Genomic DNA, 15,285 nt, shown 5'->3' with positions numbered 1-15,285 from the left:
AAGATTCATACTGTTCTGAGACTTGTGTATTTACCCACAATTGTGCTTTGCAGATCTACAGCAACATGCTGTATACAGGTTCTACAGTAAACATTTGTTCATTATACAGTAATAAGGATTTGAACACGACATTAGTTTGTTACAGTGTTTGATTTAGGATGATTTTAGAAACAAAAATGTTTTTTAAAAGAAACATCAGAAACATCTCCGCTGTGTCCCGATTGCTAGGCGACAAGCGGTGGGCGGGAACAGCTGGTGAAGCAAACAGGAAACCGTCCATAGATCATCTCATTTATCAATGCAAACTTCAATCTTTGTGGACTTAGAGATGCAGCCTTTGAATCGAGACGCGGTTATAGTGTAACTTTATTGTTGTTGCAATGAAACTAATAAATTATTAAGGCTGAATGAAATGTAAGGGAATCTGACTAGAATAATAACACCCATTGTTTACGCTTCTGTTTTACGTCAGAGATGTAAATATAGTCCAGCCTGAAGGTCTAAATGTGGTGAGGACATAAACAAATGAGTTTACATGCAAAACATACAGAAAACAACATGCATATGAAACGAAACAATACAAATTGTCACAAAGAGATTAATTCTAAAAAAATATATATTTAAAATATGTTTAAATCACCACATTCCATCTAGTCACAGTCAAGTATTTACCCAGAGAAAATCAGACACATTTCTTCTGAAACAACAGCAGATGATGTTTCAATTTCAATTGGGATAATGAGAGTCTTGCCTAACATTATAAATGGACCCCAGGGGCAAACAAATACAAAATATGACCAGAGGCTGGTCAGAGTGTTCGTCTCATCCCTGTTGTTCATGTCTGCTGTGGTCTCATCTTCTCCACCAGGGTTCTCAGCTCTCAGAAGAGCAAAAAGTAGAAACCCAACATAGGAAGGGGACAGATCTTTCCTTCCTCTTTATCTTGTCTTGTTAAAATATCTCAAACCCTTCTCTCAGTACAAACCCTTTCTTAATTATCACATTTAAACCTTCATCTCACACACTGGAGCCCCAAAAGCAGGGTTTTTAAAGGCTCTCAGTAACCAGTATCACCTGTCTGGACTAATAAACTCAACCCTCATCAATCCGCTCATTAGTGAGTTCACTTTTTTTTACAGCACCATATAAAAAGGCTCAACAGAAAAAAATAAATAAATAAATACAATTAAAATAATAATTTATGTTATGTTACCCATCTGTAACATTAAAACAGATGTTCAGTTTTGAACGTTAACATTTATATTAATAATTATCATACGCATGAAATTTTGGAATTAAGGCCCATGCTCATATTGACTGATATTTACTGACACTGACGTCTGTATGGAAATTAAGGGAAAGAGATGGACAAATACACAAAAATCGAGGAAGTAAAATATGAAAATGATATGATGTGGAATGACGGTCGAAAGAAAATATAATAGTCACATAGTTTGAAGCTGCAGATAGAAACATCAGACTCAGGACAGAAACACACAACCTCTAAAGTAAGAAAAACTCACATGTTTAATCTTTAATTTGAATTAGACTTTGAAATGTTGCAATTACCTGAATTGAGGTGAATCATGTTACGCTGCTAAGGTGCTTTTTTTTATTTATTTTACTTTTTCATAATGTTTCTTTCTCAGAAATGGACCACACTTTCATTCTTCTTCTCATTGGTGAGTGTGTTTGTGGTTTTACTTGCGGTTTACAGGTTTATCAGGTTTGTTTATGTTATGAAAAGAATGAAAGCAAAGCCTCTCTTTCACAGCTCTCTGCTCCGTATCTGCATGTGTTCAGCGTCAGTATCACTTTATAAATGAGGAGAGGAACTGGACTGAAGCTCAGAGATACTGCAGAGAGAAATACACAGATCTGGCCACCGTTGACAACATGAACGACATGAATGAGATAAACAATGTGTTCAAGCTGAAGCAGAGTTTGAATAATGAATTTGTCTGGATCGGGCTGCAGTGGACGGGTCGTGATAAATGGCAGTGGTCTTCAGGTGAACCTGCGCTCTATCTGAACTGGGCTGCTGGACAACCAGGTGCTAGTGGGGAAGAGTGTGTTATGATGAGAAATGGACAATGGCATGATGAGGGATGTAGTAAGGTCCTGACATTCATCTGTAGTTCATCCAATCACAGTGAGTGCAAATCCCTACAATGACATCAAACATTCATTTATAAAAAAAGATGCATTATATAACTATAGATGTTCAACCCTGTTCCTGGAGGCCCACTGCCCTGCATTAGGGGGGAGCCCAGAGAGCGGTAACACAGGGTTAGTTTGACAAGTCAGAAAGGAGCTGTGGTGATGGCATCAATATCATGCCCTCCATTCACATGTTTAATGTTATAGGAGAAGTGGCATATATAGTGTGAGCAACACTGTCGATTTTCTGACCAAACAACTGATTTTCAGGAAAGAAAGTTTTTGTTCTGTTTTGTATTTTTGCTTTTTTAGATTATGTTTTGCCTAGCAACCATTGTGTTGTAGATACAATTATTTGACTTACACAACCTAAAGTAGTTTCTCTAGTTTAATTTGATACTTAAATACTTAAAATCCACATCTTAAAACATGTGTTGTAACAGTTCATTAAAAAAAAACTCCTTGATTCCAATGATGATTTCAATAAGTCCAATTATCCAATCGCATCCTCTATTGAGGCAAAGTCATGTGAGGTTTTTGTTGCACATCAAGGGATTTATGTAAAATGTGTTTCCATCATAGATTATACGCATCTTCTTATTGGGGGAAAAAAAAATAAAAAATACACTATCCGCCTCAAATGAGCACATACGTGTTTTTGTTTTTGTTTTTTGTGTGCATGTTTAGAATGTATGCGCACATTAATATTCCCAAACAGCATGTGATATTCCAAAATTCACATAAAAACAGTCAGATGGCAACACAGCAAGTGACTGAATACAGTAAACACACACAAAGCAACTGTTTTTGTGCAAAATTTAAGGTCCTAAAATGAATACAGAAATTGGCATTAACATTCACATTTACTCACATAATCTGTGATTAGTACACGTCTGAGTAAATTGTATTTGTAGTAGACAAATGTGGCTACCATACATCAAAGTTGATATTGATCTAGCATAAATAACCACTGAGTTACCGATGCTCAAACTAAAAGTGTTACTTTCATCCGCGGTCTGTTGACATGATGGACATAAGAGATTCAATGAGCGATTTAAGCGTGACGAACTAAGATTAGTCTTTTTTTTAGAAAAGCTTAGAAAAGTAGAAAAGCACCCTCACTATTTTCAGAAGCACAGATTTTATTCTGCTGTCAGATGCAATAAAAGAGCCTGCACATCGACAGGAAACAAAAATGAACACAACGGCATTGCATTTGCATTTGCTTGAAAACAACAGCCCTATATGGACTTGTGATCACCTTGAGCTGCATGATATAGCTTGATAGATTCAGCTTTCATTATCTCAATACAAACCCGTCATCATTTTTTATTTACAGATTACCTAACTGTACAATATATATTATTTTAAAATCCAATATTTTGAAATTACTTTTTGCCAACATATTGTTAAGGACATATTTAGCAGCAGTGTAACATCTTTGTCTATTTGATGTTGTGCTAACCCAGTATTATAGAGAAACATGACAATATCATGTTACTTAATGTTATATCAGCAAAATAAGTCTTTGAATGAAATGTGTTTCTGATGTTTCTACCGCTGCCCCGTTCACATTCAAACCATAAAGCAGCATAAGAATGATGAGCAAGCCGATTCATAAATCTTTGTCTATTTGATTTTTTTTAAAGCAATCACAGGACCTCTTTTTTGTCAATCAAACGATGAATTGGAGACACGCTCAGAGTCACTGCAGACAGAATCACATTGATCTGGTCAGTGTGAGGAACCAGAATGAGAATCAACAGGTTCAGAAGATCATGAATGATCGTCACATATCTGATGTCTGGATCGGCCTGTTCAGAGACTCATGGCAGTGGTCAGATCAGAGTAACTCCTCATTCAGATACTGGTACCGTACTGAACCTAGTCATGCTGGACGTGGTGAAAACTGTGCAGGGCTCAAATATGATGGTGAGGGACAATGGCATGACATCTCTTGCAGCAGCCTAAAATCTTTTGTGTGTCATGAAGGTGAGCTGATCCTTACAAAACAAACACAATCCATCATCACCTCCAGATCTCTTAAAGTTCACGCTACATGTCTGACATGACAAATTCCTCCACAGTGTTTGTTCTGCATGTTGTTTTGATCAGTATCTCTCTAGTTTCTGCTTGTGGTTTATTTTGTGTCCAGATGCTGAACTGATTCTGATCACAAAGAATCTGACGTGGTCTGAAGCTCTGACATACTGCAGACATAATCATGTGGATCTGGTCTCGGTTCATTCAGAAGAGATTCAGCGTGGTGTGATGAACGTGGTTAAACAGGCGTCTACTGCGGCGGTGTGGTTGGGTTTACACAACTACTGCATCATGAACATGTGGCTCTGGGTGAGTGGAGAGATTGTGTGCTATCAGAACTGGGCTCCAGGGAACGGAACGACACCCGAAAACTGCAGCCTCGAGAAGAGAAAAGGAGCAGTTCAGTCTGGAGGAGATCAGCGCTGGATCAGCCTTCCTGAAACTGACAAACTCAACTTCATCTGCCGCAGATATTAAGAGTGAAGGACACATGAATGTTCATGTGTTCACTTACATTCACTTAATTACTGCTTTTTTTTCCAGATGTAGACATTTGCTTTGTTCTGTAGTAAGCTCTGAGTGAATCCGCTTATTGCTTTTTAAAAGTGGCAAAAGTGTTTTTTTATTTCTGTATTTTAAGTATCATGACATTATGTAATTTTTCTAACATCTGCTTAATATTTTTTAGATGTGTAAAACACTAACATGATATATGTGTGTTTTCATAATCTCTCTGTATATCTGGTGTGGTTAAGACTCTTTCTCTTTTGCTCTAATCTTATATGACTGGTTGAATGTGTTTTTGTGAGCAGCAGCTCTTGACAACATATGCTTTGATTCTCAGCAGAATGAATTCTGGTTATTTATTGAAAATCAAAAATGAAAGTTGGATGTAAAATATCTTGTGTTTAATCCAAACAGAAAAGATTAAAATGATAATAGAACATCAGCTCAAATAAACTCATCTACAGCCAGTATTCCTGTCTCCTGACTATTTCCTGGTTTCTCCTTTGTGTGACATTGAACTAAAAATAATTTGTAACAAATCAGTAAACTTTAAATTCAACTGTTGATTTAGTGGGTTGTTACTTAAGACATATTGTCACTTACAAAACATGCATATTTCAGCTTGCTATAGCTTTAGTAGGCATGCATTATGATACTGAGCAGGATAGACAAAGGTTGAGTCCTCCACAGGGCTATGTAAATCTAGAGTAAAAAAAAAAAAAAAACTGCAGAGAACCAAAAAAGTTTGGTTAAAAAAAAAAAAATATTCAGAATCTGAATAAGCACATCACTAATTAAAATAATAAATAAAAGGCCTACAATGGATATATAATGTGTGCTGTATTTTTCTCTCAATTCTTCAATAGGCAGATCTTGTCTTTCATAAAAGTCAAGGTCAGGGATCTTGGATTTAAAAAGGTTGGTGACCACTGCTTTCAACTGTCTAGTTTACTAACATGATATATGTGTCTTTTGATATCGTTATTCATAGAAAGTCAGTGAAGGTTTGGTATAAAATATCTTGTGTTTGATTCAAACAGGAAAGACCAAAATTATTCGCACATAAGTATCTGTTGCTTTAAATATTAAACAGGGATGTACATAATTGTTGCAGCCCACTAATAGCATTAAAGTAGCTGTGTAGATGTGAACTTTATAATGTAAATTGAGATTATTGTACATGTCTATAGTTTTCTGATTGGTCCATATGCTTGTGTAGCCTTTATTCAAAAATTAAGTAACTTATACTGGACACAGACGTCAATATGCAAATAAGGATTAAAGTGAGGTGGACAAAACAGAGATAAGGAAGTAAAATATGAAAATAAGTTTTAGAAAAATACACAACTGATGGGATGCTGAATGACGGATGAGAGCAGATATAATAATCACATTGTTTGAAGCTGCAGACAGAAACAGACTCAGGACAGAAACACACCACTTCTGAAGTAAGAACAACTCACATGTTCACTCTTTAACAATAATAAGATTTTAAAATGTTAATTTTGTGTTTTGATGATTGTGAATGCTACTAAAATGTTTATTACATGGACATGTTTAATTCCCTCGTGAAAATGTTATTTAGAAAACTTGATGCTCTTTTTTCCTTCAGAAATGGACCAAACTCTATATTTCATTCTTCTTCTCATTGGTGAGTGCGTTTGTGGTTTTATTTATGGTTTCTAGTTTCAGTAGGTTTAATCCTGTTATGAAAAGCATTAAAGGGTTACTCACCCTCATGTCGTTCCAAACCCGTAATATTTTGGTTCATCTTTGGAACACAAATTAAGATATTTTTGGTGAAAATCAGAGATCCTGATCTGATCTGATCCTCCATTAACAGCAACACAACTGACACATTCAAAAGCCATAAGGACATTGATAAGTCTATTTGACATCAGTGGTTCAACCTTAATTTCATGAAGTTATGGAAATACTTTTTGTGTGCAATGAAATAATAATAATAATAATAATAATAATAATAATAATAATAATAATAATAATAATAATAATAATAATAAGTTGGTGTCTCTGATGTAGAACACGGATGCGCTCCATGCTTTTTTATTCTTCTTCTTAGGCTAACTTTCTGAACAATACTCCTACTAGAGCTTTCAAGCTAGAAACACCAAACTCAGTCCAGCTCTTTAGACTGATCTCACTTAGTGTGCTATATCTGATCTGACTTAGGGGAGAGAAGGGCACAACCTAACACTTTTTGAATTTCGCGGTTTATGTAAATTCACGTGGGGGTTCAGAGTACAATTTGTATCCACATTATTTTCACACTTGTCTAGTACAAATATATTGCTTTGTTTCATATTTACAGTGTATATGTTTTACGTTATTTACCTCAAAAGAAAGGAAGAGAAACGTGACAACATGCCCCGTAGGCGGGGTACACTGTAACATCTGAGGGGCACGTTGTAACACGACCATATGACAGCTTATATCTAATTTTGGAGTTGACAATGAACACATCGCAACAATGCTTGGAACGGCCCTGATCGCAACACACAGCTGTACAGTAGTTCAAAACAATGTCGACAAATAGATGAAACACATTTAGGCCGCGATCACACTGAACGCGTCTTTTAGTTCTAAAAACGCGAGGTGCACAGCACTGCCTTTTTTGGTGACTTTTAAAAAAGAGCAGTGTGCTGCGTTTTTATGTTGCTAGGCAACGACCAAAACAGCTGTCCTGTCAGTCAAATCAAAGGATTATAGCGCGAGCACTCTAAAACCTTTGGTTTTTGCTGTTAATTAAACTGTCATATTACCAGAAACCCCCCAAAAAATACAGCTCCGGTTTACCCACGACAGACACCAAAAGTTTCAAAGATTGGACAAAGGAAAAAATGCGAATAACGTCAGACGTTTTTTCCGCTTAGAGTGTTTTTTTTTTTTTTTCAAATTCGAGCGCTCAGAGCGCTTCTGCAAAAACGCGATAAGCAGCGCGCAGAACGCTCACTGCCAACAGAAAACCATTCAAAAAAGGCACCTCTCACTGCAAAAATGCGTTCGGTGTGATCGCGGCCTTAGACATTCAGAAAACACTCCCCTCCCCATAATCCCATAGACTTACATTGACGGAATGTTCAAATGAGCCAACACTATTCAAACTCCAACTGTCAAAATTCAAATTTAAAGTCCTAGAATCCCTTGAGATTAAATCAAGCTTCCATTTTATGGACTAGCCTATTTCTAATCCATTCCAATGTCCATTCTAATATTTCTAATCTATTCAACTACCTAGCCAAGCCTAGCAACTAGTCATGCTAATAACATGTTAATCATGGTAGAAACATTGTAGTAGCTTGCTGATCATGTTAGAAACATGCTAGTAACTTGTAAGTCATGCTAGAAACATGCTAGTAATATATCAATCATGCAAATGACATGTAAATAATGTGCTAATCATGCTAGAAACTTGCTAACAACATGCTAATCATGCTAGAACATGCTAGTAACTTGTAAATCATGCTAAAAACATTAAACACATGTTAACAACTTGCTAGTCAGTCTAGAAACATGCTAGCAACTTGTTAATCATGTTAGAAAGATGCTAGAAACATGCTAGCAACTTGCTAATCAGATACGAAACATGATAATGACTTACTAATAATGATAGAAACATGTGCTATCAACTTGTTAATAATGCTAGAAACATGTTAGCAACTTGCTAATCATGTTAGAAACATGCTAATGACATGCTAATAACTTGCTAATCATGCTAGAAACATGCTAGAAAAATGTTAGAATAATGCTAACTACATTCTAGTCATGCTTACAACAACATGCTAATCATCTGATCTATCTATATGTTGTAGGGTGGCCCCTTTAAGTAAATCATGCATAGTGTGTGGCAATCCTATTACGTATCTATTTGGAAATATAAATTCCAGTGGTTCCAGTTTGGGACACAGTTTGACTGCTTGCGTGTTGCTGTATTCTCAACTTTCAATCTTTATACTCGTCTCTCGTTGCCTCGACGCACTTCAAGCTGGACATTGTATCGCATATCCGAACTACTGGAGCACTTACTGTGTTGGTTTGGTGTGCTCGAATATATGTGTGTGTGTTTGCATACATTTGATTTGTATGTTTATTAATTTGGTTTTCCTGTTTTTTTTTTTCTTTTGTGGGTGTGTGCATCTATATTCATATCTATATATGTTTGTTAATTTTGTGATTTATATTGGGCACGTAACATTTGTCTTGCCTTCATTGGTGTTGCTCATTTATGAAATTTGACACTCTGTTTTTCTATTTTTGACTTTATTGGATGGTTTTGTTTGGTTTGTTGGTTTAATTGTGTGTGTGTGTGTGTGTGTGTGTGTGTGTGTGTGTGTGTGTGTGTGTGTGTGTGTGCGTGTGTGTGTGTTGTGGTGGTGAGGTGAACGTTTTATTTGAGTGGGTTGGTTCATTGTGATTTTGAAGGTTTTTTTTTATTTCCGTATTTGTGCCGTATTCAGTGTTTACGGCTAGACAGTTGTTGCCTAGAAATTAACGAATATTATTACTTGCATTGTTTATTATTATTATTATCATTATTATTATTGCTGTTAATTGATGTGTATATTGTGATTTATTTTTTTCTTTTCTTTTGTTTCATTGTATTGTAAGGTGTTGTTGTTGGTTATTGTAAGATTATTATTTGTGTGAATTTGGTACAAGGCCGGCCTGTTTATTAGTGTCCAGAACGGATGTTATCTTGTGTCAAGGTACTGAGCATTCCATTCTAGTTGCCAACTTTGTCACCATACGTAAGGTTGTTTGCCTGAGATATCATTGTGAGTCATGTATTTTAAGGGGTGAGTGTTTTATATTGATGTTGAGCTCAATGTTTTAATAATTAATGTGTATAAATAAAGTTATTTTTTGGTGGTAATTCATCTTTGTTTGTCACTTTCCCTTCAGTTGGAAACTTGCTAGTGGGGAAGTTATATGTTGAGGCCCAAACAGTAATAATTATTAGTAGCTAGTTGTGCCCAGCTACATATATAAAGTTCAAAACCTAAAGCTTTTACAGCTGATTTAAACATTTAAGGCTTTCTCAAGCCAACCAGAAGTTTTTAAAGGCTGAACCACTGATGTCACATAGACTGTTTTATCAATGTCCTTACTACCTTTCTGGCCAAATCACTTTCAGAACAAAAATATATTTGATATCAGATAATGTACTCACCTTCTTGTCATCCAAGATGTTTATGTCTTTCTTTCTTCAGTCGTAAAGAAATTAAATTTTTGAGGAAAACATTTCAGGATTTCTCTCCTTTTAATGGACTTCTATGGTGCCTCCGAGTTGAACTTCCAAAATGCCATTTAAATGCAGCTTTAAAGGGCTCTAAATGATCACAGCTGAGCAAGAAGGGTCTTATCTAGCAAAACAATCAGTTATTTTCTAAAAACATTTACAATTTATATACTTAATACTTAATGGTTTAGCTCCTGCATACCTAACTAGTCTCCTACCACGCTACAATCCCTCACGCTCCCTAAGGTCGCAAAACTCTGGACTTTTAGTAGTACCTAGGATAGCAAAGTCCACTAAAGGAGGGAGAGCCTTTTCACATTTGGCTCCAAAAATCTGGAATAGCCTTCCTGATAACGTTCGGGGTTCAGACACACTCTCTATGTTTAAATCTAGATTAAAGACTCATCTCTTTAGCCAAGCATTCACATACTGTATCTCATAACGTTGTACTTCAGTTACATCTGATCACATACAGATCAACATTTTTCAGCTTGGGCAAAACACACAATTTTTGCTTGGTTGGAACAGCAGCTACGCTAATTATTTCTCTATTTGTTTCTCTGTTTCTGCCACGGGATTTCCATCCAACATACAGCACTACACATTTTTTCTACAAGTTTGATTGCAACACATAATCATTACTATTAGTGTTCATCATCTGTTTTTGATTACACCATTACTGTTTTTAATATTTATACCATATGTACATCGACTTAACATACAGAAACCACCACTAATAAGCTACTAAATATATTGTAGTAGCCTAAACTTTTGTACAGCTGCTTTGCAACGATTTGTATTGTGAAAAGCGCTATACAAATAAACTCGAATTTAATTGAATTGAACTTTTTAATCTCTACACAGAGTACACACAGAGCTAGACAAGATGAGCATTTGAGTTTAAAAAGTATAGATAAGTATAGTATAGATATAGAAAATAACCATTTTGCTAGAAAAGACCCTTCTTTCCTTGGCTGTGATCGTTTAGACCCATTTGAAGCTGCATTTTGGAAGTTCAAACTCAGGGGCACCATAGCAGTCCATTATATGGAGAGAAATCCTGAAATGTTTCCTCAAAAAACAATTTCCTTACAACTGAAGAAAGAAATACATGGACATCTTGGATGACGAGGGGGTGAGTACATTATCTGTAAATTTTTGTTCTGAAAGTGAACTACTCCTTTAAATGAGTAAGTTGTGTTTTAGTCTATGCAGGGTCAGAAAGCTCTACAGATTCCATTAAAATATCTTACTTTGTGTTCTAAAGATTAACAAAGATCTTATGGGTTTGGAATAGCATGAGGGTGAGTAATTAATGAAAGAATTTAAATTTTTGAGTGAACTATCCCTTTAAAGCAAACCCTCTCTTTCACAGCTCTCTGCTCCGTATCTGAATGTGTTCAGCGTCAGTATTACCATATAACTGAGAGGAAGACCTGGACTGAAGCTCGGAGATATTGCAGAGAGAAATACACAGATCTGGCCACTGTTGACAACATGAACGACATGAACGAGCTGCAGAAGAGTGTGAATTATGGAGGTTTTCAGTACGTCTGGATTGGGCTGCAGAGAAAATGGCAGTGGTCTTCAGGTGAACCTGTCAGAACTGGGGATTTGCACAGCCTGATGGTAAAGATGATTTTGCCTTTATAAGAGATGGAAACTGGCACAACTGGCCATGTAATAAAAGTCTGACTTTTATCTGCAATTCATCTAACAATAGTAAGTGTAAATGACAATAAACAATAATTTATAAAAAAAAAAAAACATTAATCATATCGGTAACATACACTATACTACTTTTTAATGTGGTCACAGATATAAAGAACAACTACTGTCTACATACTGCAGCTACATACTGTCACACTTCTAGTTTCTAGTTTGTCTATGAAAAAAAAAATGAGTTTGTCCTAAAAAATGTTCCCCAACGACCATTCATGGTCCTGACTTCAAATACTTGTGCACCTTGATCTACAATCCAAGTTACTTTTCTATGCAGTCATTAACATGTAAGAATAATGAACAAACTGATTCATAATTCAGTTTCCATTTGTTTTTCTTAATGTGAACACAGCACTCATCTTTGTCAATCAGACAAAGAATTGGAGAGACGCTCAGAGTTACTGCAGACAGAATCACATTGATCTGGTCAGTATGAGGAACCAGAATGAGAATCAACAGGTTGAGAAGATCATGAATGATCGTCACATATCTGATGTCTGGATCGGTCTGTTCAGAGACTCATGGCAGTGGTCAGATCAGAGTGACTCCTCATTCAGACACTGGAAAACTGATGAACCTAATAATGCTGGAGAAGGTGAAGACTGTGCAGCAGTTGACTTGCATGCTCAGGGAAAATGGGCAGACTTCCCTTGCAACAAGCACAGCTTTTCTTTTGTGTGTCTTGAAGGTGAGTAGATCCTCACAAAACACACACAATCCATCACATTGCCTCCAGATCTCTTAAAGTTCATGCTACATATCTGACATGACAATCGTTGTTGTTCTGCATGTTTTTTTGCTTATTTCTGGTTCCCTCTAGTTTCTGCTTGTGGTTTGTTTTGTTTCCAGATGAACTGATTGTGGTCAAAGAGAATCTGACGTGGTCTGAAGCTCTGAGATACTGCAGACAGAATCATGTGGATCTGGTCTCGGTTCATTCAGAAGAGATTCAGCGTGGTGTGATGAACGTGGTTAAACAGGCGTCTACTGCGGCGGTGTGGTTGGGTTTACACAACTACTGCATCATGAACATGTGGCTCTGGGTGAGTGGAGAGATTGTGTGCTATCAGAACTGGGCTCCAGGGCTCCATATGTACTGTAAATTGTATGGGTCTGGCTTCCATTCTCATCTGTGTCCAGCTATTTTAAGCTGTGCAAAATAGTTCATTTTGCTGCTTGATATTGCAGATTGGTGTGCCAAACCATATTATTTTAATGCATTATCTTAATTATGAACACACTGGTTTGTAGTGCAAACAGTTTACCATTTACTGCACGTTGTAATTCTTCTAGTTATTTCCCTGTGACGAATAATGAACCGGAAGTCTCACCCATTGGCTCACTTCTGCATTGAAGAAAACTGTGGATAGTTGTTTTAAAAATTCAGCCGTTAACCAAAGGATCTCTATAGACCTTTGAATCAGTGTCTGTATGATTTTAACTGATCTTAGATGAGTTTTATACATTTTTATTGACACATTTGTATAACAAAAGGAGTTGTAGCTCAAAGTCTCTTACTAACCTGAATAACACAGCGCTCCGTAAAAACAAAACAAGTCCTACAATTCAATAAAGTAGCATATTTTACAGACACTTCATATTTAAAGGATTTAGATGATTTGTTAATTGCATTTTGTCACACGTGCAGGGAGAGGAACCAGGGAAAACACAGGAAACAAGACTATAAACAAAAACACTGATTTATTCTAAATAAACAAACAAAATCCAGGGGCAGACAGAAAACACCACGTAACGTTACAAACAAAAACCGAGGAGCAGGATAAACACATAGAGGCGTCATCGGCGGACACTGGGGTGTGAGCAGACACAGACTTAAATACACTGAAGACAGGGCGTGGTTACAAATGATATAATAAGGGGTAAATACAAATATGGGCAAGACTAGACCAAAATAGACAAAACCAGAAGGGGGAGACAAGGACTAAACTATTTACAAAGGAAACATAGGGGGAAAACACTGGGAAAACAGAACATAACTAGACTCAAATCCTGACACATTTAAAGTGTCATAGTTGGCACTTTCAATAAAACATTGGCAGTTGGTAAAGCCGTTTTCATTCCATTCACACAATTTTGACCAATAGGAAACACCATGTGTGCACCAGTGCACTTCATTCATCATTTTGTGAATAATTGGTTCAAACTGATTAAAAGTTTGTGTACATAGTTCAAATATTTTTGTTTGTAAACTGATATTGAGCTGTAAGCTGTCTCATCATGTTTGTATCCCTGTGTAAACATGTTTCTTCAAAAAAAATCGCCATAATGGGAATGCTGATTCCAAAACTGATGAATAATAGTGAATACATGTAATGAAATACAATAACACTGACTGTTCATGCTTCTGTTTTACGTCAGAGATGTAAATATTGTTTAGCCTGAAGGTCTAAATGTGGTGTGGAGGATGTTTTTACATGCAAACATATATGCATATTTTATAAACAAGCAAGCACTAAGCAGCAGGAGTATTGAAACAAACCCAAAATGAGAGTTGTCACAAAGAGATGCTTTAATGCTGAAAGTTGAAACCTTTTTATTGGAAATAAGATAAAGATATTGCTTACCCTTAACTGCAACTTGCCAATTTAACTTCCTGAAATGTCACATTAAGTGTAAACATAAGTATAAATATGCTTGTAATAACTGGATCTGGCTACATGACATTGATTGCACCAACACCCTCACTCACAACTCTCATGCCTCATTCCCACAAATGGCTTTCCACCATTTTCACATTTCAACGCTGAACAATATAGGCAGGGTCGCCACTACCAGAGAGAAAAGGGGGTCTGAGTGCATATGGCCCAGAGGTTGTGAGAGGCCGAGAACCCAAAACCTCTGTGATTTTGCAATCCCCCCTAACTGGACATTTTGAGAGGGCCCAATAGCAAAGTGCAAGGGGAAATTTGCTGTGTTATATAAGCTGATGTTAGAGGAAGCAACGTTACCTGGATACATAGTAAAACACTGTGGACATTCTATGTGCATATGATTTCCATAAACAAAGTGTTGAGAATGCTGTCACTGTTGTCTTTTATTTGCATGTGTAATTACATCGTGTGCACAGCACTCATGACACAACAGGTACTGTGCTAAACATGACACAGAATAAAATTTAATTTAGTTTAAACGTTTTTTTTTTTTAGTTGGCAATGCAGAAACATGCAGTTGGTCACTGACAGTATCAATGGTAAAAAAAAAAAAAAAAAAAAAAAAAAACAAACCTTAAGATATAAGAAATAAGAGAAGAAAATGCAAATGTTGAGTTGATTTTTCCCCCTGTGAAGTCGCTGTGGAAATACAAAACTTCATTATTGAAGCCTCCAGTCTCTACCACATTCAAATTATCATTATTACATAAAAATTTGTTTAGATAAACAAATGATGTGACGCTCAATGATGGACAAAAGCAGATATAGTAATCACGTCATTTGAAGCTGAACAGAAACATCAGACTCAGGACAGAAACACATGACCTCTAAAGTAAGAACAACTCATGTTTATTCTTGAACAAAAATTTGACTTTTGAGATGTTAATATTTGTCCGTAACACTTTATAATAACGTTCAGTTGTA

General features: G+C 36.2%; 1 protein-coding gene and 1 pseudogene across 1 annotated transcript; both read left to right on the top strand.

Annotated features, from left to right (window-relative positions):
• Positions 1 to 1,651: 1,651 nt before the first annotated feature.
• LOC141331715 (macrophage mannose receptor 1-like) lies at positions 1,652 to 4,680 on the top strand. Its single transcript, XM_073836749.1, has 4 exons — positions 1,652 to 1,682; positions 1,775 to 2,118; positions 3,810 to 4,035; positions 4,316 to 4,680. Exons 1-4 carry the CDS (start codon positions 1,652 to 1,654, stop codon positions 4,678 to 4,680), a joined length of 966 nt encoding a protein of 321 aa, XP_073692850.1.
• Positions 4,681 to 6,324: 1,644 nt separating this feature from the next.
• On the top strand, positions 6,325 to 13,043 carry LOC141331714 (macrophage mannose receptor 1-like; annotated as a pseudogene).
• The last annotated feature ends 2,242 nt before the right edge of the window (positions 13,044 to 15,285 follow it).

The sequence above is a fragment of the Garra rufa genome, chromosome 3 (assembly GCF_049309525.1).
Source record: "Garra rufa chromosome 3, GarRuf1.0, whole genome shotgun sequence".
Taxonomy (NCBI): Eukaryota; Metazoa; Chordata; class Actinopteri; order Cypriniformes; family Cyprinidae; genus Garra; species Garra rufa.
This window is presented reverse-complemented; position numbering and strand designations above follow the sequence as displayed.

Excerpts from the sequence above, each read along its gene's own strand:
- LOC141331715 (XM_073836749.1), top strand. The coding sequence starts at position 1,652 with ATGGACCACACTTTCATTCTTCTTCTCATTG. Across the intron at positions 1,683-1,774 it reads TTTCATTCTTCTTCTCATTG|CTCTCTGCTCCGTATCTGCA; the intron begins GTGAGTGTGTTT and ends TCTCTTTCACAG. Across the intron at positions 2,119-3,809 it reads ATGATGAGGGATGTAGTAAG|CAATCACAGGACCTCTTTTT; the intron begins GTCCTGACATTC and ends TTTTTTTTAAAG.